We start from the raw sequence: 23,582 nt of genomic DNA on the forward strand, positions 1-23,582 counted from the left end.
TGGCATTTCCATTAAACTCCACAAAAAATACTGCAGTGTCCATCTTTCCTGAAACTGTCTGTGTTCATCATCCACTTTCCTTTTCGGTTTGGAATAAGACATTTTCGTTCACAGCCAAACAAAAATAAACTGCTAAAGCCCCGAAACTAGCTCTCTTCTTAGCATGTCTGCTGGCACACGTAGGTTTTTTACGCTATCACCGTATTCATTTTTTTCACCGTGTTTTTGTTTGTGTTGTTTTTGTATATTGAATGATATTGAATTGCTATAAAATAACTACAAAAATGATCATTAATATTAATATTAAATATTGTTAAAATATTTTGCGGGTCGGATTGCGTTATATTTTTAACGTCAGTTGCGGGCCGGAGGGAAGGAGAGGGAGGGCCGTAAATGGCCCGCGGGCCGGCAGAGTGAGACCCCTGTCTTACGGTTTATGTAAGCTAAAGCTAATTTTACTATGCATGGGAAATGCTAAGTGTGCTGACAGAAGTAAACTTTGTTTTAAATTGTAATCTGGTTTAATTTGTTATTACCATTAGCTGGCATTACTACTTCATTTTCAATAGATTCATCTGTTTTTGATTAATTTCATATGTGTTATATTTATATTTAATATTATTTACATTGCAGAATGCAAGGGGATTTTATTTGATTAAGGGTTGTTTCCTTTAAATATTTTGCATATATTTTAACTGTTTCGGACGTATATTTTATACGTCATTTCCTGTGTGCTGGCGGGAGAGGAATAAGTTTTGCGAGCGGCGCTGGAGTTTTAGACTGCATAAGAAATTAAGAGAATATCCATAAGCAAGGATTTTCAAACATTCCCTCTTAGCTCACAAGCAGGCAAAAGTGGTATGTTGTACTTTGAGTTTATCGTTGTATGTATGTTATTGTTAGCGAATATGTAATATGTATTTTCTTTGTATTTGTCCTGTATCTTTAGTTCTACGGTGTTTACGTCAGTGCTAAGTGTGCTGTAAATAAACATCAGTGTGCAAGACGCTTGGAACTTCGCATTGTGACTAAGAGCGGCATACTAAGTGTTAATAATTCTGGACTTGTCTGGAAGGAAATTATATTGCATGGGCAAACTTATAATAATCAGTTAAATAAGAGTGAAACCACACTGTAAAAAATAAACCGTAAATTTTACGGTAAAAAACCGGCAGCTGTGGTTGCCAGAACTTTACCGTAAAAAATACAGTAGCACCGTTATTGGTTTTACAGGATTGCACCCACTGTACTGTATATTTTACAGATTTTAATTGTTTTTTTTACGGTTTATAACTGTCTAATTTACATATTTATGATGCTATAAAAACAGTTTATACCTGTCAAATTCCAGCGTTTACACTGTAATAATTACGGTTCATGACCATCTTTTCTACAGTTCAGAACTGTTTAATTTATAGGTTTATGTTGTAACAAATACGGTTCATTACTATCTTTTTTACAGTTCAGAACTGTCTAAATTATAGGTTTATGGTGTAACAAATTCGGTTAAAACCTATAGTTATTTCACAAAGCAGACAGAAAACTATTTAAACTAAGGAAAAAACATTAAATATGTAAATGCTGTTGAATTATTTTTAATATAAATCAACTGAACATGAGTGAATTCATTCAGCAATTCCGTGAAAGCACCATTTTATCACATTAGCTGGGAGCAAGAAGAGATAGAAGTTACACTGCTAAACATTCAGATTTTACCTTTAAGAAACTATTAAGAATACTTGTATACAAACCTAAATCAAATAATCAAAACCCATCAAAATCTAATAAAGACTTACACATCAGTGTGGTCCCAAGTATTTTTAATAAAGATTGGCAGGCATTTAAAATAACATTAGTGTTTTTTTCTTGTGTTTTATCATAAGTATACAATGGCTTAAGATTAGTCTTAAAATCAGACAAGAATCAGTCGGTCAAGACTATGCATTTAAAATTTAGATTCCACTATCCAACTGCCACTTTAAACTGAGCTAGAGAAGATAAACTTTACCTAAGTCGAACATTTACAATAATAACTACTAAGGCAGAACAAGGAACAAAAGTTGCTGGGCACCTTTGCAGGCCATTTACAATGTCTCTCGCCACTCATAATCAGAAAGGTCAGAGATTAAGGTGAAGACTCTTAGGTTCACAGGGAGTCGTTTTTTGTTCTTCTTTTCCACTACCTTTGTGCCCTTTTCAGGATTTATGATGAACAAACACCTTGAAAAGAAAAAACAACATTGAAAACCTCTGTTAATGAAGCCACAGTCTCACAAAAGTGACTCCACCCCTCACATTTCAGCAATTATTTTAGTATATCTTTTTAAGGGACAAAAATATACAAATGAAATATGGATATTTTTTAGAGCAGTAAAGGTGCTGTTTGTATAGCAGTGTATATTTCCTTCCCTCTGAAAATAACTTACAGCCATCATTGTCAAAATAGCCGGCAACAAAAGTGAGTACACCTTATGTTTTACCAGATGTATGATGTTCAAACATGCAAAGCCACATGTCCTATTCATCATGTTCATGTTTTTGTCTGCTTGACAGGACCATACAAGTTTGTGTATCTTGTATTAGAGCAGTTAAAATTTGGTGATTTGAGTACAATTCTCTCATACAGACCACTGGATGTTCAACATGGCACCTTATAGCAAAGAACTCTATGATGATTTGAGAATTACAATTGTTGCTCTCCACTAAGATGGCCTATAGGCTATAAGAAGATCACCGAGATACAGTACAATGGCCAGGGTCATACAGAGGTTTTGCAAGGTGGTTTACTCTCGGAACAAGCCTCACAAGGGTTGATCAAAGAAGCCGAGTCCTCATCCAGAGATTGCAGAAGCAGTCAGCTTGTCAGTGCACAGACCATATGCTGCACACTGCAACAAGTCACCTGACTCAAAGGATGATGAGCTTCTTTGATCAACCCTTGTGAGGCTTGTTCCGAGTGTAACCTGCCTTGGAAAACCCTCTCTATGACCCTGACCACTGTACTGTAAATCGGTGTCAGAGTGTTACCGATCTTATAGCCTATAGGCCATCTTTGTGGAGAACAACAATTGTAATTCCCAAATCCTCAGTGAGTTCTTTGCTATAAGGTGCCATGTTGAACATCCAGTGGTCAGTATGAGAGAATCGTACTAAAAGCACCAAATTTTAACTGCTCTAATACAAGATACACAAACTTGTATGGTCCTGTCAAGCAGACAAAAACATGACCATGATAAATAGGACACGTGGCTTTGCATGGTTCAACATACATCTGGTATAATATAAGGTGTACTCACTTTTGTTGCCGGCTACTTTATATTAATGGATGTATGTTAAGTTATTTTCAGTGGACAGGACATATATACTGCAATACAAACACCACACTGACTACTCTGAAATATACCTATATTTTAGTATTTTCCCGTTGGAAGATATACTAAAATAATTGGTGAAATGTAAGGGTTGTACTCACTTTTGTGAGGAACTGTAAAGTGAACCTCCCTAGGTGTCTTTACATATCTTTGCAAAAATTCAAGCACTGATGCCAGTTCAGTAGGGTAGTGAATGTTAAAACAGTAATAACTGCCGAACATTAGGCTAACAGCAGCGATGAATGTAGTGATGTCATCATTCACAATCTTGCGGTCCACACTGAGCATGAATCGATCAGCAGCATAGCAGGAGGGTCCTGTGGATACATTTCAATGCAATGAAGCTATGTACATGTAGCAAGGTAATTGTGTATTTACATATATGTGTCATGCCCGGCTCGTCCGCTCCTCGTGTGTGCCACGCCCCCTGATTACCCACGTGTGTTTCCCGAATTGTACCCAGCTGTTTCCGTTTGCTGTCATTCAGTCTGGTGTATTTAAGTCCTGGTCTCCCCTGTTTGCTTTGTCTGTCATTGATGTTAGTTGGCGTTACATGTCTCCTGCTCCCAGTTTGTATATTAAACCCTCGTTAATCCCCGACTTCCGCCTGCCTGCATCCTTCTTGCCCGTTCGCCTCGAACGATCGCCGCTCTGCCCGCGATCCCCGAGCGTTCCCGTGACAGAATGACAGACCACAAAAAGAAGCGGAGAGGGAGGAAGAGGCTCCCACAAGAGCCGATCTCTCTCGGCGCCTGCTCGCTCTCCAGGCTTTGGCTTCCGGCGGAGGACGAGAGGGAGGTACCTGCCCTACCTCCAGCCCGGGGGCCGACCACACGCGTCCCCGATCCTGCGTGGAAGTACTGGCTCTCTAGTGAGGACGAGGAGCCCTTCCACTACCCGGAGCCAGAAGCCTTTCTTCCACCGTCCGTTTTCACGGACATCGCGCCACCTCCCGCAACCGCCAGGCGCCAGCGAGGGAGACGGAGGAGAACGGCGATCGCCAGTACGGAGGACCTCCCTCCGTCATTGCCGGCGGACCCCGCTCCCGTGCGGCCGCCATTGCCGGCGGACCCCGCTCCCGTGCGGCCGCCATTGCCGGCGGACCCCGCTCCCGTGCGGCCGCCATTGCCGGCGGACCCCGCTCCCGTGCGGCCGCCGCCGCCTGCGCAGCCGCCTTCGCTGCCGCCGCCGCCCGAGGACCCCGCTCCCGTGCGGCCGCCGCCGCCTGCGCAGCCGTCTTCGCTGCCGCCGCCACCCGCAGTCCTCGCTGACCGATACTTCACCCTCCAGGGGCTTTATTGGAGGGTGATAGGAGAACCGGCCCCACAGGCCCCCCTGGAGGGGGAAAGACTCGCCACACAGCTGGGGCAGGACTTGGCCTCCTTCACTCCAGAATCCCCTTACTCAGATCTGGAGAGAATTGCTGAGGACCTCCGGAGGCTAATCAAACTCCGGAGAGCCTCGGCTGCGACTTCCGAGTCGCCGCCATTGCCGGCGGACCCCGCTCCCGTGCAGCCGCCGCCTGCGCAGCCACCTTCGCTGCCCCCTTCGCCTGCTGCAGCTTCCGGGCAGGCGCCCCCACTGCAGCAGCCTGCAGCTTCCGGGCAGGCGCCCCCACTGCAGCAGCCTGCAGCTTCCGGGCAGGCGCCCCCACTGCAGCAGCCTGCAGCTTCCGGGCAGGCGCCCCCACTGCAGCCAGCTCCTGTTCCTGACCGCGCTCCTGTTCCTGACCCGGCGCCCCCTGACCGCGCTGCAGCAGCTCCCGAGGCGCCCCCTGACCGCGCTTCTGTTCCTGACCGCGCTCCTGTTCCTGTCCTGGCGCCCCCACTGCCTGCAGCTTCCGGGCAGGCGCCCCCACTGCAGCAGCCTGCAGCTCCCGGGCAGGCGCCCCCACTGCAGCCACCTGCAGCTCCAGGGCAGGCGCCCCCACTGCAGCCACCTGCAGCTCCAGGGCAGGCGCCCCCACTGCAGCCACCTGCAGCTCCAGGGCAGGCGCCCCCACTGCAGCCACCTGCAGCTCCAGGGCAGGCGCCCCCTGACCGTGCTGCTTCAGCCCCAGAGGCGCTCCCTCCGCCTGCTGCAGCTCCCGGGCCAGCGCCCCCACTGCAGTCACCTCCAGTTCCTGACCGCGCTCCAGTTCCTGACCGCGCTCCAGTTCCTGCAGAGGCGCCCCCTCTGCAGCCGCCTGCTGCAGCTCCCGGGCAGGCGCCCCCTCTGCAGCCGCCTGCTGCAGCTCCCGGGCCGGCGCCCCCACTGCAGCCACCTCCTGTTCCTGACCGCGCTCTAGTGCCTGACCACGCTCCAGTTCCTGCAGAGGCGCCCCCTCTGCAGCCGCCTGCTGCAGCTCCCGGGCAGGCGCCCCCTCTGCAGCCGCCTGCTGCAGCTCCCGGGCAGGCGCCCCCACTGCAGTCACCTGCAGCTCCCGTCAGCGCTCCAGTTCCTGACCGCGCTGCAGCAGCTCCAGCTCCTGTCCCTTCTTCCCCAGTGACTTTTTCTCCCTCGCCCCGGCGAACTCGACCCCGACCGGGGGTCATCATGTCTGTGTCCCGTAAAGGGAGGGGACACAGACGCAGGGCTGGGGTCCCGCCCGCCCTGCCCCCTGGCTCGCCCTGCCTCGCCTGCGCTGGGGCTCGGTTGGCGCCTGCGGGTCCTGGCCCTCCGGGTCGGCTGTCGCTTGCGGGTCCCTCTCCGATGCCTCGTCGCCCTGCCTCGCTCCCCCCTCCGGTGCCTGGTCGGTCGCCTGCGGGCTCCCCGACGGCGGCTCCTTGGTTGCCTGCGGGGCCCCTACCTCCGACCCTCCGCCGGACGTCGCCGTGGGCCCCTCCTGCTCCCTCGTCCCCTTCCCCGGTGCTCCCTCCTGCTTCCTCCCTGGCCCCTCCGCGGGTCCCTCGCCCTGTCTCCTCGGCCCCTCCGGGGTCCCCTCCGGCTCCGGCCTCCCGGCCGCCTGCGGCCCCTCCGGCTGCCTCCCGTCGCCCGCTGGGGCTCCCTCGGGCTTCCCCTGGTTCCCCCTCCTTGTCTCCCTACGCCCCTGCCTTTGTCCCGCCTGTCTCTGCCCCTCTGTTTTCTGCTCGCCCTTTCGTTCCGCCCGTCTCTGTTCCTTGTGCCCCGGTGTACCCGCCTTGCACTCCTGGCCCCTTTGTTCCGCCCGTTCCTTCTGTGTCTCCCTTCCTGGTTTGCCTGTCTGCCTTCCCGACCCTCTGTCAGGTTTTGTCTTTTGTCTTGTCCCTCGCTCTGTTTTGTGCCTCGGTCCTGTTCCCTGTCCTGCGTTGATTCTGTTCTTGTTTTTCAGGTCCTGTTTTGCCTCGTCCCGTCCGTCGCCCCCTTCCTTGGCGCGCCCGGAGTAGCGCGCCTTTGGGGGGGGGTTCTGTCATGCCCGGCTCGTCCGCTCCTCGTGTGTGCCACGCCCCCTGATTACCCACGTGTGTTTCCCGAATTGTACCCAGCTGTTTCCGTTTGCTGTCATTCAGTCTGGTGTATTTAAGTCCTGGTCTCCCCTGTTTGCTTTGTCTGTCATTGATGTTAGTTGGCGTTACATGTCTCCTGCTCCCAGTTTGTATATTAAACCCTCGTTAATCCCCGACTTCCGCCTGCCTGCATCCTTCTTGCCCGTTCGCCTCGAACGATCGCCGCTCTGCCCGCGATCCCCGAGCGTTCCCGTGACAATATGACTGTCAGACAAATTGCAGTTTTAGTAACAAACGTAATATATATGTCTGCCCATTACAGGGATAGTTCACCCAAAAATGAAAATTCTGTCATCCTTTCTCGCCCTCAGATTGTTCCAAACATGTATACATTTTGTTGTTCTGCTAAACACAAAGGAGGATATTTGTAAGAAAGTCAGTAACCAAACAGGCAGTAAATAGGAATGAGATCTGCTTGGTTACTGACATTCTGCCAAATATCTTCCTTTGTGTTTAGCAGAACAATGTATACACGTTTTGGAACAATCTGAGAGTGAGTACATGACAGAATTTTCATTTTAATATTAAACTATCCCTTTTTGTAATGGAAACAAATACACGGACTTACTGGTCTCCTTTAGAACAGACATAAATTTCCTGGCTTGAATGGGCTTCAGTACAGCTGTCAGATCTGATTCCTGAAGAAATCTGAAATCTTCTGAGGACTCCACTCCAAGTGACTTTAAAGTGTCCTCAAGAGATTTTTTAGTTGCAATTGGGAGTTCAGGTAGTACTGCATCAATGGCATTGCTGATGTTTGAAGTGTTTAGCTCTGAATCACCCATTTCTGAAAAACAACCAAAATAATAATTCACATAAATTATAAATTAACCAAAATTTTTGAAAATATAGATCACCAATCATGTTCAGTGTGACATCACGCTGTGCTTTAATGGAATGACCCTTTTTCCATTCATCATATATGATGTTAAAGGATAGAAATCTGCCAGGTCATTGGTTTTCACACAATGCATTATTTCAGTCTGATTTTTCAATTCATGCAAATGGTATGCAGGAATGAACTCTGCTACATACTTTCTCAGCAGAAAATGAACAACTTCATCTTTTATGAGAATAAGTGCAAGTTCTCCAAACTGTATTGAGTCCATATTATTTGTCACAAGGAACTGGCCCTTTTTGTATAACGTACCCCTGTACATTACTTCTGCTGAGACTTTGGTATTGTTCTCTGTAAATCCAAACTGCCTCACTGCATCTTTAACAGAATCACCATACAGCTCTGGGTAAAATGCAGTGCTGATTTTTTCCCTCAAAGTTAGATGACACATTGACCCTTCTGAAAGATAGGCCTGGTACATTTGATGCCTTTCAGAGAGAGTGAAGCACAGGTTTTTGAAATTCTTTAAGTTCCTAGCACATCTTTTAAAGTAACTGTGCTTACTTTCAAATCGCATTGTCCACAACCTGATCAAAGGACCAAACTTTAAAATCAGTGCAGGGTAGTGTCGCAAGTAGTGATGCTTAGGCTTTAACCTATGTCCTGGAAAGAGAGAAAATCTACAAGCAAGGATAAGAACGTCAAGGTATGCAACCTCTGGCAATGAAATTTTCTGTGCACAAATCAGCTCCACAATGTCTTTTAGCTGAAGGGTCAACTGCCAAACATCATCTGTGGGCTCTTTCACCTTGTCACACATGATCACAGGAAGAAGTCTTAGAAAATTCCAGTTCTGAATAGCCTGACCAGAAAGCTTTACTCCATTGGAGTTTACTGCACATGGCTTACTCAACGCATCAGAGCCACTGTACTTAAATTTCTTAATGCGTCTATTCAGAATTGAATAAGTGAACCACTTTTTCTGCTTGATGAAGTACTTCAGGTAAAGGGCTAAATCATAGGAAAGGATACCCTCAAAAATGTCATGGCCTAAACAAGGTGGCAGGCCAGGCATACAAACATCGAAGTAATTCAATGAATTAAAAATGGACTCAGATATTATACCTTCAACGTTTTGTTGTTCCTCAGACTGTAAAATGTCTACTGCAGATTTGTAGTGCTCAGGAGTGCGCTGAGGTCCACATGCATTTGGATCTGTTTGAAAATCTGTTCGGGTTATCCGGCAATACCTGCAGAAATATTCAGAAAAACTAAAATTTTCTGTAAATCCACCGATATTATGAGACCCCAAATTGTCCCCTGCAATGCACAAAACCGTCCCTTTAACTTTTTCCTCTGCCACCGTTATTCCATTGTCTTCCAGGTATTTTAAGTCTGCAATGAGCCTTGAGAAAACTTTGTCATGGCCAAAGTGTTTGAAGTCTTTTTCTTGACACAGCATTACAAGTGACATGTGGTCTGTACTTGATCTTATATGAGGTGGTAAATTAGCCAGAGACAAATATACAGCTACTACTTTGTGCTTGCTTTTTGCTGAACCTAATGGGTTCACCACCTCAAAAGAATCTTGATATAGAATTAGTTTTAGACATGATGGGTTTTGAGAAAAGAACTCATTGTTTTTATATACCTGACCATCACTGACATCACAAAGTACATCAGTGCATGGTATGTATGTATGTATGTGCAGCACAATTCTGCCATAAGTCAGACTCCAGTAAATGTCTCAAAGTGTCTTTCAATGGAACATAGTAGGCAAACCTCTGTGACCTTGTTTCATCCCTTCTGTGCTGTTCTATTGAGATAGTCACATTTAACCTTGTATAGAGTTGCAGTTTAGTGCCACCTTCTGGACAAAGATTGGTACTACACTTAGCGTTAGTGTCCTTGTTTGATGACGTTAAAAATGTGAGTCTAGCAGTAATACCAAAGAGCACATGGTCATGGCTGTTATCGCTCCCTGATTTAAGTTGATTTGAAGGCACATTCGGTATGTATACATTGTACAATTATTATTTTACTTATGTCTACGTATACATATGTTATATCCATGTTAATTTACATGTTGGATATATAACTTTATTCTTTATTTAAATGATTGTATTACCTTTATGATTTAGGGAAGCAGGTCCCAGTCGTGCTTGTATGTGTACATATCATTATTTTTGTATACTTACCGTTCTGTAATTTGTATATTTTGCAGTTTTACGTCATTCCATAAGCAACAGTAAAGGATAAACATTAACGTCTGAGTCTGTTGTCTTTTGGGAAACGTTATCTGACTGCCGAGTCAAGCAAGGCGTTTGACGCAGAGGGCAGAACAGTAAAACGAATATCTTTAGCGATCAACTTCCGGTTTATGACTCCACGGCGGGGAGCACGTCAGCTCATGAGCGTCTGTCAACAATGTCTGATCCAAGCTCCAAGTCTGGATCACGGAAGCGGGCATCGAAGGCATCATGTTCGTCACATTACTCACGTGGCTCGGCAGCGGTAATCACGGCTGCTGTAATGGCTAGAGCAGAGGCTGAAGCAACTAAGGCGGAGATAGCTTTTGCTGAAAGAGAAAGTGAGCTAAAAATACAACAAGCGCAACTTGAGGCTTCATTAAAAGCTTTACAACTGGAGAAGAGAGCTGCTGCTATACAAGCGAAGGCAGAGGCTTTAGAAACAGCTGCAGAATTAGGAAACACAAGAAAATCCAGTTTAATGGAACTATCTACAGAGGATGCAACAGAACGCACGCAGGATTACATATTAAAACAGATAGTTGATGTTGAGGAAGCTGAGATGCCAGTCCTGGATGGCCCGTTTTATGATAACAAGGACAAAAGGGTTTCAGGAAAGCAACAATCACAGTCTACTCCATTCTATGTGCCGCAGGAAGGCCAGAGTGCTTTATATGCCACACCATCCAGTTTTCAGGCTGTTAATGTGGAGAGCATACAGAACCCTGCCTTTTCTCAGTCTATTGGTATGCCTCTTACACTCCCAAGTCGACGTAAGGCATTCCCACAGCCACCAAAGGATGTTCCTCACACATATGCTGCAGCAGGTCAAGATAGTGGAGAGAGGAACAGAGACAGACAGGTACCACATGACTATTTTCAAACAACACCAAGTACTCACTTGTATGCAAATAATCAAATGTCTGATGTGGTCAGGTTCATTGCAAGACGTGAATTAGTGTCTACTGGCCTTACACAGTTTAACGATCAACCAGAGAACTTCAGAGCATGGAGAGCATCATTCTTGAATGTTACTAAAGACCTTGACCTTTCTCCAAGCGAAGAAATGGACTTGCTGGTAAGATGGCTGGGATGTGAGTCAGCTGAGCAGGCAAGACGCATCAGAGCTGTCCACATTAACTACCCAGCACAAGGGCTCAAACTTATCTGGAAAAGGCTTTATGAAACATATGGCTCACCGGAAATGGTAGAAAGTTCTCTCTTCAGGAAACTGGAGAATTTCCCAAAAATATCAAACAGAGACAATTGCAGATTGCGTGAGCTTGGAGATTTGCTTATGGAGGTTCAAGCAGCTATGCAGGATGGGGATCTGATGGGTCTTTCCTATCTAGATACAGCACGAGGCGTAAATCCAATTATACAAAAACTGCCATTTAACTTACAAGAGAAGTGGCTGACAGTGGGATCTAAATACAAAGAGGACTATAGTGTTTCTTTTCCACCTTTCGAGTTCTTAGTAGATTTTGTATGCCAGCAAGCAAAAATGCGCAATGATCCAAGTTTCTCCCTTACAACTGTGCAGGAAGAGTCGCGCAGACCAAACAAACAGTTAAATAAATCAGTTTTTCCCAGAGCTGTTGCGACACACAAAACCCAGGTCTCTTCTGAGATTTCATCAGCTGCCACTGAACCCAAAAATAAGATAAATCCTGCTAAACATTGCTTTTTGCATGAGAAGCCCCATCCACTGTCCAGATGTAGAGGATTCCGGATGAAATCTATGGAACAGAGAAAATTGTTGCTCAAACAGCAAGGCATATGCTTCAAATGTTGCAGCTCCATTTCACACATGGCAAAGAACTGCGACGAAGTCATTAAATGTTCAGAATGTGGAAGCACTACCCACATAGCAGCGCTTCATCCAGGCCTAGCACCATGGGCGACTGTTCCAAAACACCCGGGAGTGGAGATTCAAACAATGAATGAAGACATTCCTGTGGTACCAGAGGTATCTTCAGCTTGTACAGAGGTATGTGGAAATAGTCAACTTCCACGTTCTTGCTCAAAGGTTTGTCTTGTGAAAGTCTATCCTAAAAATCATCCAGAGAAAGCGGTCAAAGCATATGTTATACTAGATGACCAAAGCAACAGGTCACTCGCAAGACCAGAATTCTTCGATTTGTTTGATATTACAGAATGTAACATAGCCTATACCCTCAAAACATGTGCAGGCACGATGGTAACTGAAGGCAGACTAGCTCAAGGCTTTCAAGTGGAATCTTTTGATGGAAGCGTAGTCTTACCCTTACCTGTGCTTCTAGAGTGCAATGAAATTCCAGACAATCGCTCGGAAATTCCCAGTCCAGAAGTGATCAGTAGGCACAGGCACTTAAGACATCTTGCAAGGTACATTCCACGGCCTGACCATCATGCTCCGATTCTTCTGCTATTAGGCAGAGACATTATCAGGGTCCACAAAGCCCATAAACAAGTAAATGGTCCACCAAATGCCCCCTTCGCCCAAAAGTTGGACTTAGGGTGGGTAATTATTGGGGATATGTGCCTTGGGAAAATTCACAAACCTAACTTTGTCCAAGCTTATCACACCAACATTCTGGAAAATGGACAGTGTACGCATTTTTATCCATGTCCTAATAATTTTAACATAAAGGAGAAATCGCAGAAGGTGTCACCTTCTGAGCCTCGGTTCAGGGAGAGCATTCAAGGTCTAAAGGAATGGGATGTATTTCAGAGAACAAAAGATGATGAGAAAGTAGCTCTATCTATCGAGGACAAACTATTTCTCCAGATTATGGACAGTGAAGTCTACCAAGATGATGAAAATTCATGGGTTGCCCCACTCCCATTCAAGCAGCCAAGACAATATCTACCAAACAACCGTCCACAAGCTGTGGAACGTCTTAATGCGCTTAAGCGTTTTTTCAGAAAGAAGCCAGAAATGGAAAAGGACTTTGTAGCTTTTATGGAAAGTCTATTCCAAAATGATCATGCAGAGACAGCTGCTCCGGTCAGTCCTAAAGAACAGTGTTGGTATTTGCCTTCTTTTGGAGTTTACCATCCCAGAAAGCCATCCCAGATTCGAGTAGTCTTTGACTCAAGTGCTCAATATAAAGGCGTCTCGTTAAATGGGGTTCTTTTGTCAGGTCCAGACCTCAATAATAGTCTCCTTGGAGTTCTCATGCGATTCCGCAAAGACCCAGTCGCTTTCATGGTAGACATAAAACAAATGTTCTACTGCTTCAAAGTTCGACCTGCAGATAGGGACTACCTCAGATTCCTTTGGTTTCGTGAGAATAACCCAGAGAATGAACCCGCCGAATACCGTATGAAGGTACATGTATTTGGCAACAGCCCATCTCCAGCAGTGGCCATTTACTGTCTTCGACGTGCAGCTCAAGCAGGAGAAAAGGAGTTCGGACAAGATGTCAGACAGTTCGTAGAGCAAGACTTCTATATGGATGATGGACTGAAATCCTTAGCCACTCCAGAAATGGCCATCAGCTTGCTAAAACGGACACAGGACATGCTGGCCAATTCCAATTTGAAGTTGCATAAGTTGGCTTCAAACAGTAAGGAAGTCATGAGAGCGTTTCCGTCTGAGGATTATGCCAACGCATTAAAGGATCTGGATATAGGCGTCAATTCACTTCCCACGCAGCGCAGTCTTGGCCTACTTTGGAATTTGGATACGGATTGTTTCAACTTCCAAGTTCAGAATGATAAGAAACCTTGTACGAGACGTGGACTGCTTTCGGTGATAAACAGCTTGTACGATCCGTTAGGATTCGTAGCTCCTGTTACAGTTCAGGGCAAAGTACTATTGAGGGAATTGACCGGAAACTTTACTGACTGGGATTCACCCTTGCCTGTGAGCAATCAAGAGCTATGGGAGTCATGGAAAAACTCTCTGCAAGATTTGCAACATGTGCAAGTGCCAAGAAGTTATGGATCAACATCACTGTCAGATGCCAAATTCACAGAGCTCTCTGTGTTTTCTGATGCTTCAGAGAAAATAATTGCAGCAGTCGCTTACCTAAAAACAGTTGACTCAGATGGTAACTGTCATATAGGGTTCATCGCAGGCAAAGCAAGGTTAGCTCCACGACCAGAGCTCACTATACCGCGACTGGAATTATGTGCGGCAGTGTTGGCTGTGAACATAATGGAAACCATTACTGAGGAGACTGCTGTTAAGTTTGACAAGATAAACTTCTACACAGATAGTCGAGTTGTTCTTGGCTATATCTACAATGAGGAACGCAGATTTCATGTCTATGTGAGCAACCGAATACAGAGAATTCGGAGAAGCACTACTCCAGATCAGTGGCATTATGTAAGTTCAGAGCATAACCCTGCGGATATTGCAACACGGCCCATAGCACCCATGAAGTTGCAAAACACAATCTGGTTCAGTGGACCTGCATTTTTGCATCGACCAAAGACAGAGACTGTCGCTGAAGCTCCCTATGCACTTGTCGATCCTGAGCAGGATGTAGAAATTCGTACACATGTAACAGTGTTGAACACCACTGTCTCAAAACGCTTTGAACGATTTTCTGATTGGAGTCGTTTGATCAGAGCTATAGGCAAGTTGATTCACATTGCATGCTCTTACAAGCAGGACCCGAACAGCAGCACTCCAACGTGCAAGGGTTGGCACTGTTGTGAGTTGCCCCTCAGTACTGACACAATACATCAGAGCAAAGTTGTTGTTGTGAAAGCCATACAACGGGAAATGTACGCTGAAGAGTTGCAGTGTCTGAAACAGAACAAATCGCTTCCAAAAACTAGCACGCTTCAGAAACTAGACCCTTTCGTGGATGAAAGTGGTCTCTTAAGGATTGGTGGTCGTCTGCTCAATGCCGATTTAAGCTCTGGAGAAAAGAGGCCTCTCATCATACCTGGTAAGAGCCATGTAGCCTTACTCCTGATACGACACTTTCATGAGCAAACTCATCACCAAGGTCGTCACCTTACAGAGGGTGCGATAAGATCTGCCGGCTATTGGATAATAGGAGGTAAAAGACGGGTGAGCAGTCTCATCCATTCCTGTGTTGTATGTCGTAGACTCAGGCGGGGTTGTGAAACTCAAAAGATGGCAGATCTGCCCAAAGACAGACTCAGTGCAGAGCCTCCTTTCACACATGTGGGAATAGATGTGTTCGGGCCCTGGTCAGTGTCTGCTCGAAAAACAAGAGGTGGCATAGCAGAAAATAAAAGATGGGCAGTGTTATTCACGTGTCTAAGTATCAGGGCCATTCACATAGAGGTGATTGAATCTCTGAGTACTTCTAGCTTTATTAATGCCTTAAGGAGGTTCTTGGCAATCCGGGGTCCAGTGAAACAGATTCGCTCAGATAGAGGAACTAATTTCATTGGAGCTTGTAAAGATCTACAGATATCTTCTAATGTGGATGAAAAGGCAGTGGAACGTTTCCTGTCAGATCAGGGGTGTGTGTGGACATTCAACCCTCCCCATTCATTGCATATGGGTGGCGCGTGGGAAAGGATGATTGGACTCACTCGTAAGATCTTGGATTCTATGCTCCTTCAGACGACGTCCTCCAAACTCACTCATGAGGTACTTTCCACCTTTATGGCCGAAGTCACTGCCATTATAAACAACAGACCTTTGATACCTGTGTCGACTGATCCGGCGGATCCTTTCATCTTAACACCAGCAACATTACTTACCCAAAAGTCTGGTACCGACTTACTTCCTCCTGGGAATTTTGAGAAGCCTGGTCTATACAAACAACAGTGGCGTATGGTTCAAAGCCTTGCAAGTATGTTTTGGGACAGATGGCGTAAACAGTACCTCGCTACACTACAGTACAGGCGGAAGTGGCAACATCAACAACCCAACGTCTCCAAAGGATGTATAGTCCTGCTCAAAGACTCTCAGTCCAAACGGAATGACTGGCCCTTGGGTATCATAACGGAAACTTACCCTGGTCAGGATGGACGAGTCAGGAAAGTACAAGTGAGGATCATTGGGAAAGATGGTCCCAAATTATTTCTCAGACCAATTAATGAGATGATACTACTCCTCCATGACGATCCTAAACAGGATGTTAAAAATTAAAAGGAAGAGAGAGTTTGGTATTTTTAGAATACCAGACGGGGAGTGTGCTGTTCTATTGAGATAGTCACATTTAACCTTGTATAGAGTTGCAGTTTAGTGCCACCTTCTGGACAAAGATTGGTACTACACTTAGCGTTAGTGTCCTTGTTTGATGACGTTAAAAATGTGAGTCTAGCAGTAATACCAAAGAGCACATGGTCATGGCTGTTATCGCTCCCTGATTTAAGTTGATTTGAAGGCACATTCGGTATGTATACATTGTACAATTATTATTTTACTTATGTCTACGTATACATATGTTATATCCATGTTAATTTACATGTTGGATATATAACTTTATTCTTTATTTAAATGATTGTATTACCTTTATGATTTAGGGAAGCAGGTCCCAGTCGTGCTTGTATGTGTACATATCATTATTTTTGTATACTTACCGTTCTGTAATTTGTATATTTTGCAGTTTTACGTCATTCCATAAGCAACAGTAAAGGATAAACATTAACGTCTGAGTCTGTTGTCTTTTGGGAAACGTTATCTGACTGCCGAGTCAAGCAAGGCGTTTGACGCAGAGGGCAGAACACCTTCCTAAGTACAACTTTACAGGTTCTGTGTATCTAAACATCTGTTTAAAAGCCCTAGTTCTTGAAAAATTGGTTCTCATTGGTCCTTCATGACTAATGGTGAAAAGGTCAGATTCCTTCACAACATCACATATACTACCAATAACCTCATCTGTTAATTCAGTTAAGTCACTTTTCAGGAATGCACTTAATTTATTCAAAGTATATGTCTGTCCTAGTTCATGTATGCTTAGCATCTCTTCAACAATATTTTGTATAGTTGATGCTGGCAGAAGAAACTGCCCATGTAATTTCAAGTAGAAAAGAGAAATATTTCTAAGAAAAAGGTCACTGAAATTTTCTGTAAGATGGACTTCACCTTCATCAGTCTCACTAAATCTCTCTGTAGGGCCTGTAACTAACGGTTCAGTTTCAAGAAACTGAGAAACTGTCTCCTTATAAAGATCTCTTATACTGTCCACAGAACATTGTCTGTGTTTCCTGGACATGTGGGCTGTAAACGACGACCTTACAGTGAACGTATGGTCGCATCCTGTCACCGGACATGTCACAACACGTCCTTCGGCTATATGTTCCTTTAGGTGAGCTGTTAGAGATCTGACATCGCTACATTGGCGCTGGCACATAGACATATTACACGTAAACACCGTAAGGGCATTTGTAGTATCAACATATGAATCTGTGTTATGTTTACGGTAAAAATGAGCCTTAAATGCCCCATATGAACGAAACGTATTGTGGCAATCTGTAGCGCCACACTTGAACACGCATCGTGGTTCATTACGGTGAAGTTTGACATGTAAAACATGTTCCCTAAGGGTTTGCACTGATGTTCCACAGAAATAACAACTAAACATTGTAACTGCGTGAACAAACTCGCACTCTATTGCTGTTTTAAACACCTAAATGCTGTTTCACATCCCGCTTGCAAATCTAAGTTTTACATGTGCTGCCAAGATATGTTCATGCGCCGTCAACACGGTACATGCTACTCGTGTTTAAAACCACACACTGCTTAACACTGCTTAAAACGATTTAATTTAACTTACCAATTTGCCCAGACACATTTATTTTATATTCCCACTAGATTATAGTTCTGTTCCGTCAATGCAATAATCGTTCACCACTTCTCCACTTCCAACGTGCTGAAACGCAAACGCTCCCGCCAATGAGAACTCAGCCAATCAAATTATTTGCCCAATGCGCAATGTTTATCATGATTGGATGATGCTTAACGATTGTCTTTTTCAAATGCTTAAAACTAATTTCTGAGAGTAGAGACAAAACAGAGCATTAAATTTCACATATTTCGTTTAGCACACCCTAAAAAGTAAAACTACTGCTGAATTACAGCAAAACAATACATTGGACACAGGCAGAACGTATCAAAACACAGAAAATGTGTTATTAGTATGTTGACTAAAGGCTGCGTTGTACTCTAAGCATATTTACTGTTCTTTAAAACACTACAATACAATATTTTATGATAACAACTAAGTATACATTTCCAATTTGTACATTACAAAAAACTCAAGGCATGAATATGTTGAAATGCTTTTCTCCAGGACGTTTTTAGAGAGCATTGACTGAAATCAACACAAGCAGGTTTAATTTTTAACAAAATAATAGCATCATGTTATCTCGTGGCTTTTCACATGTGATCCCATGGGTTTCACACAAAAATGGTCCAAAAACACATTTTTGCACATTTAAAAAACATGTGAAATTCATGTCTTTTCTGTAAGGGATAATACAGTATATTGTTAATTTTACTGCAATAAACCGTATTTTCAAACGTTTTTAACCGTTAAATGTAAGGTCTTACTCTGTAAAACTAATTACGTTTTTTCACTGTAAATCCCACGGTTATCGCATGTTTTGTGGAATACGGTATTATCCTGTAGCATTTATACGGTATTTCACTGTTAAATTTACGGACATTTTTTACAGTGCAAGAGAGAGCTGTTCCATTAATATCAACCACAGCTTCTAGGTGGTCCAAGGGAATATTATCGTCCACAGTATCAAATGCTGCAGTTAGATCTAGTAATACCAACAAAGGTATCCAGCCACGGCCAGAAGCCATAAGCAAATCATTTATTACTTTGATTAAAGCTGTCTTTGCTATGGTTTGGTCTAAAGCCAGACTGATATAATTTATTATCATTATTTTTCAGTAGAAAAGAAGACAGCTGATGAACAACTTTTTGTAGGATCTTTGAAATGAAAGGAAGATTTGCGATCCTTGGGTGGGTCTATATTTTCCCAAATCACTAGGTTCTAGATTTGGTTTCTTTAGAACAGGTCTAATAACAGCTATTTTAAAAGGTTTCTGAATATATCCAAGCCTAAGAGATGAGTTTAACAAGTTTAACAGGGTCGTGCTCAAAACCAAGCTCAAAAGTTCTGATTGTTGTTTTAGGACAGAAAGATTCAAAAGTGGCAATATCAGTAGGAACAGGACTAGTAGAAGGCTGGTAGCTGTGCTCTAGCTTGTGGAAAAGGTGATTAAGTTCAGAGTATCAGGGGGCAGGTTTCTCAACTCTATGTTTAATTTTGTTAAGTGGAGTTACAAGATCTAGAATGCTGCGAAAGGATTTCACCTTGTTCACAGTTACCTGTTCAAGTTCACTTTCACACGAGGCTTCAGATATAAGGTTGAAGGCAGGAGATAAGGGCAGGGTGGGCAGGGCCATCACCCCCTGGGCCCTCCCCTGAGCCATAAGAAGCCCCTCCCATATACTAAATACACACAAAGTTATACCAGAGGTGGAAGTTTCAGGTCCAAAAAGTACAAATCCACACTAGGATTTTGTTTCAACCAACCCTGTGACTCACAGTACCCTGTGAGTCTTTATACTCAAAAGGTTGGTTGAAACTAAATTACAGTCTGGATTCGTAGTTTATGAAGCTGAAATTTCCACCTATGAATTAAATTGACATAACTTCTCCCAAAATTTTAACAGCTCAATTGAACCACTTATGTATTAAGGGTGACTTGCGATTTTATATAACTTTCATTTTTCATATACATTCTTATTATGGTGGGTGTACGGTGTAATTTTTTTAAAGATAAATCTGTAGAATCCCTACAACAAACTTAAAATATGATACTTAGTAATGTTTTGAAGTCAAACTAAGCTGTTCCTTTGTATTAAATGGTTTTCCGCTTGAGGAATTAGCAAAAACCTGCAGTGCATGATGGGTAGGATCTAATGGCTGCCTCACCTCCTCATCCGTCTGACGACATACATGAAGAATAGGAAGGTGCGTAATATTCATGCCTGGTTGCGTTTGTTGTTCCAGAAAGTGATTCAGCATGTTCAAAAGTGAAAGTGGGGCACAAAAGAGGAAGGAAAAGAAAAAAAACTTTGAGCAAGTTCTGTTCTAATAGGCTATTATATGCCGCAGGCCTTCTGTTTGCTTGCAGTTTTTGGTTTTTGTTGGATATAGCCTGATTATATGCCACGGGCCTTTTAATTTGTTTGTTTGCATTTTCGCCAGGTAGGCTACCTTCTTTAAAGTGCGTTTTGTTAGACTACATATTTCGGGATATTTTATTGTTGTCTTTGTAAATATGTATATAGTTTAGCCTAACCCAGCCAATTAACGGAGCAAGCCAGCTCAATTAGGTGCCGGTCCCAAGCCTGGATTAATGGGGAGGGTTGACGTCAAGAAATAAAGAGACTGTATCTTCACTGCATCACTCATGTCAAAATGTGGGAAATATGTGGTTGTATAAATAAATGCGTTAAAGCAGGTTAATGATTCTCTGCTGTCTAAATTGTATTAGGCTACATGACATTTGAATGGGCTATACCCGGATGCATGGACGCATTATGAGAATGAGAGAGACGGCGCATGCACACTAATTAACCTATACCCTGTTCACTTAGACAATACACTGTCATTTCTGCAACAGAAATGGATGAGATGGGCAGGCAGCTGGAGGTGGAATTTTTGTCCTTGGTAAAACTCTGACGGTCTCCACACTGGTAACAACGTTGTTTTCTAGGCATAGCCACACAAATCTCCTCCTCCATAGAAAATGCAATTTAGCCATTAAAACTTCCAACCATTCCAACAGCCAGCGGTACAGCAATGATAATCTGGTTTGAACAGCCGACCTATAGGTTATCCCAAAAACCTGCACACACACCAGCCCCTTGCAGATAAGACAGGCCACCCCTGCCCTAAACCAATAAAGTACTCCCACAATATTGGTAGGGACATGTCCCTACTGTTTATACCCAAATGTACACCACTGTTCATAACACATGGTATAGAAGAGGGCACAAACCTACACCTGCAGATTCTGCCTTATCTCTTTTTTTATTCTTTTTTTCAGGCCACTACCACCACCCCCCCCCCTTTATTTTAAAGTTACAGTATAGAGATATTCAATTCCAGGGTGGCCACTCCGAACTCACCTGCCCTACTACCGTGATTATACAAAAAAAACTAAGATAAATAAAATAATCAATTAAACAAAAAAAAAGGGGAGGACCACACAGAAACAACAATTATAACAATAACAGACTTTAATCACCATGGGGAGAGAGAAAAAAAATATAAACAATAATAATAAAGATGGGATGGAGAAAAGGTGTAGGGGAATGCAGAGTACAAAGAACCATAACACACACAACACCCATTACAAGGGTGTTTATTTATTAACTGAAATAAATAAAAATGACAAAAGAAAAAACGATAACTAACTGAAACTGTATTGTGCATTGACAAAACTAACTAAAACGTACTGAAACTATAGATGAAAGGTCCTTCGTTTTCGTCTGTCAATTTATCTATAAGCCTTTTGGATTGATATGAAATCGATTTATTTCACTCTAGCAGTTTTACGTGAGCTGGTGGCACCATACACATCTCTGTCCCTCAGTTCTGGTTTACAGTCGGCTTGTGCTCCATTACCTGGAAAAATGGCGACGACAAAAGTTGGGAGAAGGTGGCAGAGTCTTCTCTGGAATTTCTTTGACTATGACAGAGAGACAGATAAGAGCAGGTGCATTGTAGAAACAGGTGACAAAATATGTGGGATACGTTTGAATGTCCACTTGAGAAGCTCGCATAAAACGCCTAATCGCGAGTACCTTGACCAAGTAGCCTCTCTGATTAGCTCCCCCAAAAGAGAAGCAACATCCTGGCCAGGTAGCACCAGGAAGGAGGAGACAACCATAATGGACTGCTTTCACCGACGATCAAACAGCTGCTGGTTAGTAAATACGCAGGAACACCACAAGCGGGAGGATGCATCGGTAAACATGTTTATTGAGACTGGGATGTCTACACGATTATGTGACTCAGTTGCTTTCAAAAAGTCCAGCTATTCTCTCGAACCAAAATTCAAATCACCCGGTGCTGCAAGAGTGAATAACCTTATTGGAGCTAAGATGGATGAAGCAAAGCACAAATTGAGAGAGATCATAAAGGACGTGAGGAAGCTGACTCTTTGTGTAGATGGTTGGAAAAAGAGAGGATTAACAGCATCTTTCATGGGTGTGTCAGCATGCTTTTATCATCCACCCAGAGGCCAGGTTTACCATGCTCTGCTTAACCTACACCGAATGGAGCACCCACATACTGGGGAGTCCATTGCTCGCTGTATTGACGAGACATTGGATGCATGGGGTATAGGAGAAGACAAGGTGCTACTCATTGTGACAGATAATGGGTCCAACATCATCAAAGCTGTGCGGCTGCTTAGGGACAGAGGCCAAGAACAAAGTGAGGAGTCCACAGATGGTTCACGGGCTCAGCCAGGAGGTGCTGGAGAAGGTCTGGATGAATTGTGGATCGAATCAGAGTCAGAGGACACAGACGAGGAGGATGAGGAGATTGGAGAGACTGGAGACCTTGGTGAGTGAGGTTATAATGCCAAATACATTAGTCTTATTGATTTATTATTTTATTTATGTATATATATATATATATATATATATATATATATATATATATATATATATGTCACAATGATATAACCAGCATTGTAAGCTTTAATTGATATTAACTCCATAGAGTTAATAATTCACTTGCTCTCATTTACTCACTTCTATTCAAATCTAAAATGTCCATGCCAAATGGTATACATCTGTTAAAACTAAAAAACTAAAAAAAAACATCATAGTTATTGTTGTCATAATTTCATTATCTTATATTAAGATTCGTTATAAAGATATTTACATATATTAATATATATATATATATACATATATACAGTCAGTTCCATAAATATTGGGACATCGACACAATTCTAATCTTTTTGGCTCTATACACCACCTCAATGGATTTAAAATGGAATGAACAAGATGTGCTTTAACTGCAGACTTTCAGCTTTAATTTGAGGGTATTTACATACAAATCAGGTGAACGGTGTAGGAATTACAGCAGTTTGTATATCTGCCAAGCACTATTTAAGGGACCAAAAGAAATGGGACAAATTAACAACCATAAATCAAACTTTCACTTTTTAATACTTGGTTGCAAATCCTTTGCAGTCAATTACAGCCTGAAGTCTGGAATGCACAGGCATCATCAAACGCTGGGTTGCATCCCTAGTGATGCTCTGCTAGGCCTCTACTGCAACTGTCTTCTGTTCCTGCTTGTTCTTGGGGCATTTCCCCTTCAGTTTTGTCTTTAGCAAGTGAAATACACGCTGAATCGGATTCAGGTCAGATGATTGACTTGGCCATTGCATAATATTCCACTTCTTTGCCTTAAAAAACTCTTTGGTTGCTTTCGCAGTATGCTTCAGGTCATTGTCCATCTGCACTATGAAGCACCGTCCAATGAGTTCTGAAGCATTTGGCTGAATATGAGCAGATAATATTGCCCGAAACACTTCAGAATTCATCCTGCTGCTTTTGTCAGCAGGCACATCATCAATAAATACAAGGGAACCAGTTCCAGTGGCAGCCATACATGCCCACGCCATGACACAACAACACCACCATACTTCACTGATGATGTGGTATGTTTTGGATCGTGAGCAGTTCCT

At 43.6% G+C, this 23,582-nt stretch overlaps 2 protein-coding genes and 1 long non-coding RNA gene across 6 annotated transcripts in view; 2 read left to right on the plus strand and 1 right to left on the minus strand.

The window, feature by feature from the left end:
- LOC125709650 (serine/threonine-protein kinase pim-1-like) overlaps nt 1-23,582 on the plus strand; it is a 211,929-nt gene that overhangs the window by 15,082 nt on the left and 173,265 nt on the right. The window lies entirely within an intron of this gene.
- On the minus strand, nt 1,499-17,728 carry LOC125709653 (uncharacterized). 2 transcript variants are annotated; one of them, XR_007382798.1, is made up of 4 exons: nt 17,620-17,728; nt 8,799-8,923; nt 7,404-7,622; nt 1,499-2,220 (listed from the first exon to the last, which is right to left on the minus strand). It is a non-coding gene; the product is annotated as an uncharacterized LOC125709653 (long non-coding RNA). The 2 variants fall into 2 exon arrangements; XR_007382797.1 differs by lacking the exon at nt 1,499-2,220 and adding an exon at nt 3,560-3,688.
- On the plus strand, nt 9,486-16,579 carry LOC125709633 (uncharacterized). 2 transcript variants are annotated; one of them, XR_007382782.1, is made up of 3 exons: nt 9,486-9,684; nt 9,898-16,236; nt 16,450-16,579. XR_007382782.1 is itself a non-coding variant. In XM_048978271.1 (2 exons), exon 2 carries the CDS (start codon nt 10,101-10,103, stop codon nt 15,987-15,989), a length of 5,889 nt encoding a protein of 1,962 aa, XP_048834228.1. In that variant the 5' UTR covers nt 9,486-9,684; nt 9,898-10,100; the 3' UTR covers nt 15,990-16,439. The 2 variants fall into 2 exon arrangements, 1 of the variants encoding a protein (XP_048834228.1); XM_048978271.1 differs by lacking the exon at nt 16,450-16,579 and having other exon boundaries at nt 9,898-16,439.

Source organism: Brienomyrus brachyistius, chromosome 16, assembly GCF_023856365.1.
Source record: "Brienomyrus brachyistius isolate T26 chromosome 16, BBRACH_0.4, whole genome shotgun sequence".
NCBI lineage: Eukaryota > Metazoa > Chordata > Actinopteri > Osteoglossiformes > Mormyridae > Brienomyrus > Brienomyrus brachyistius.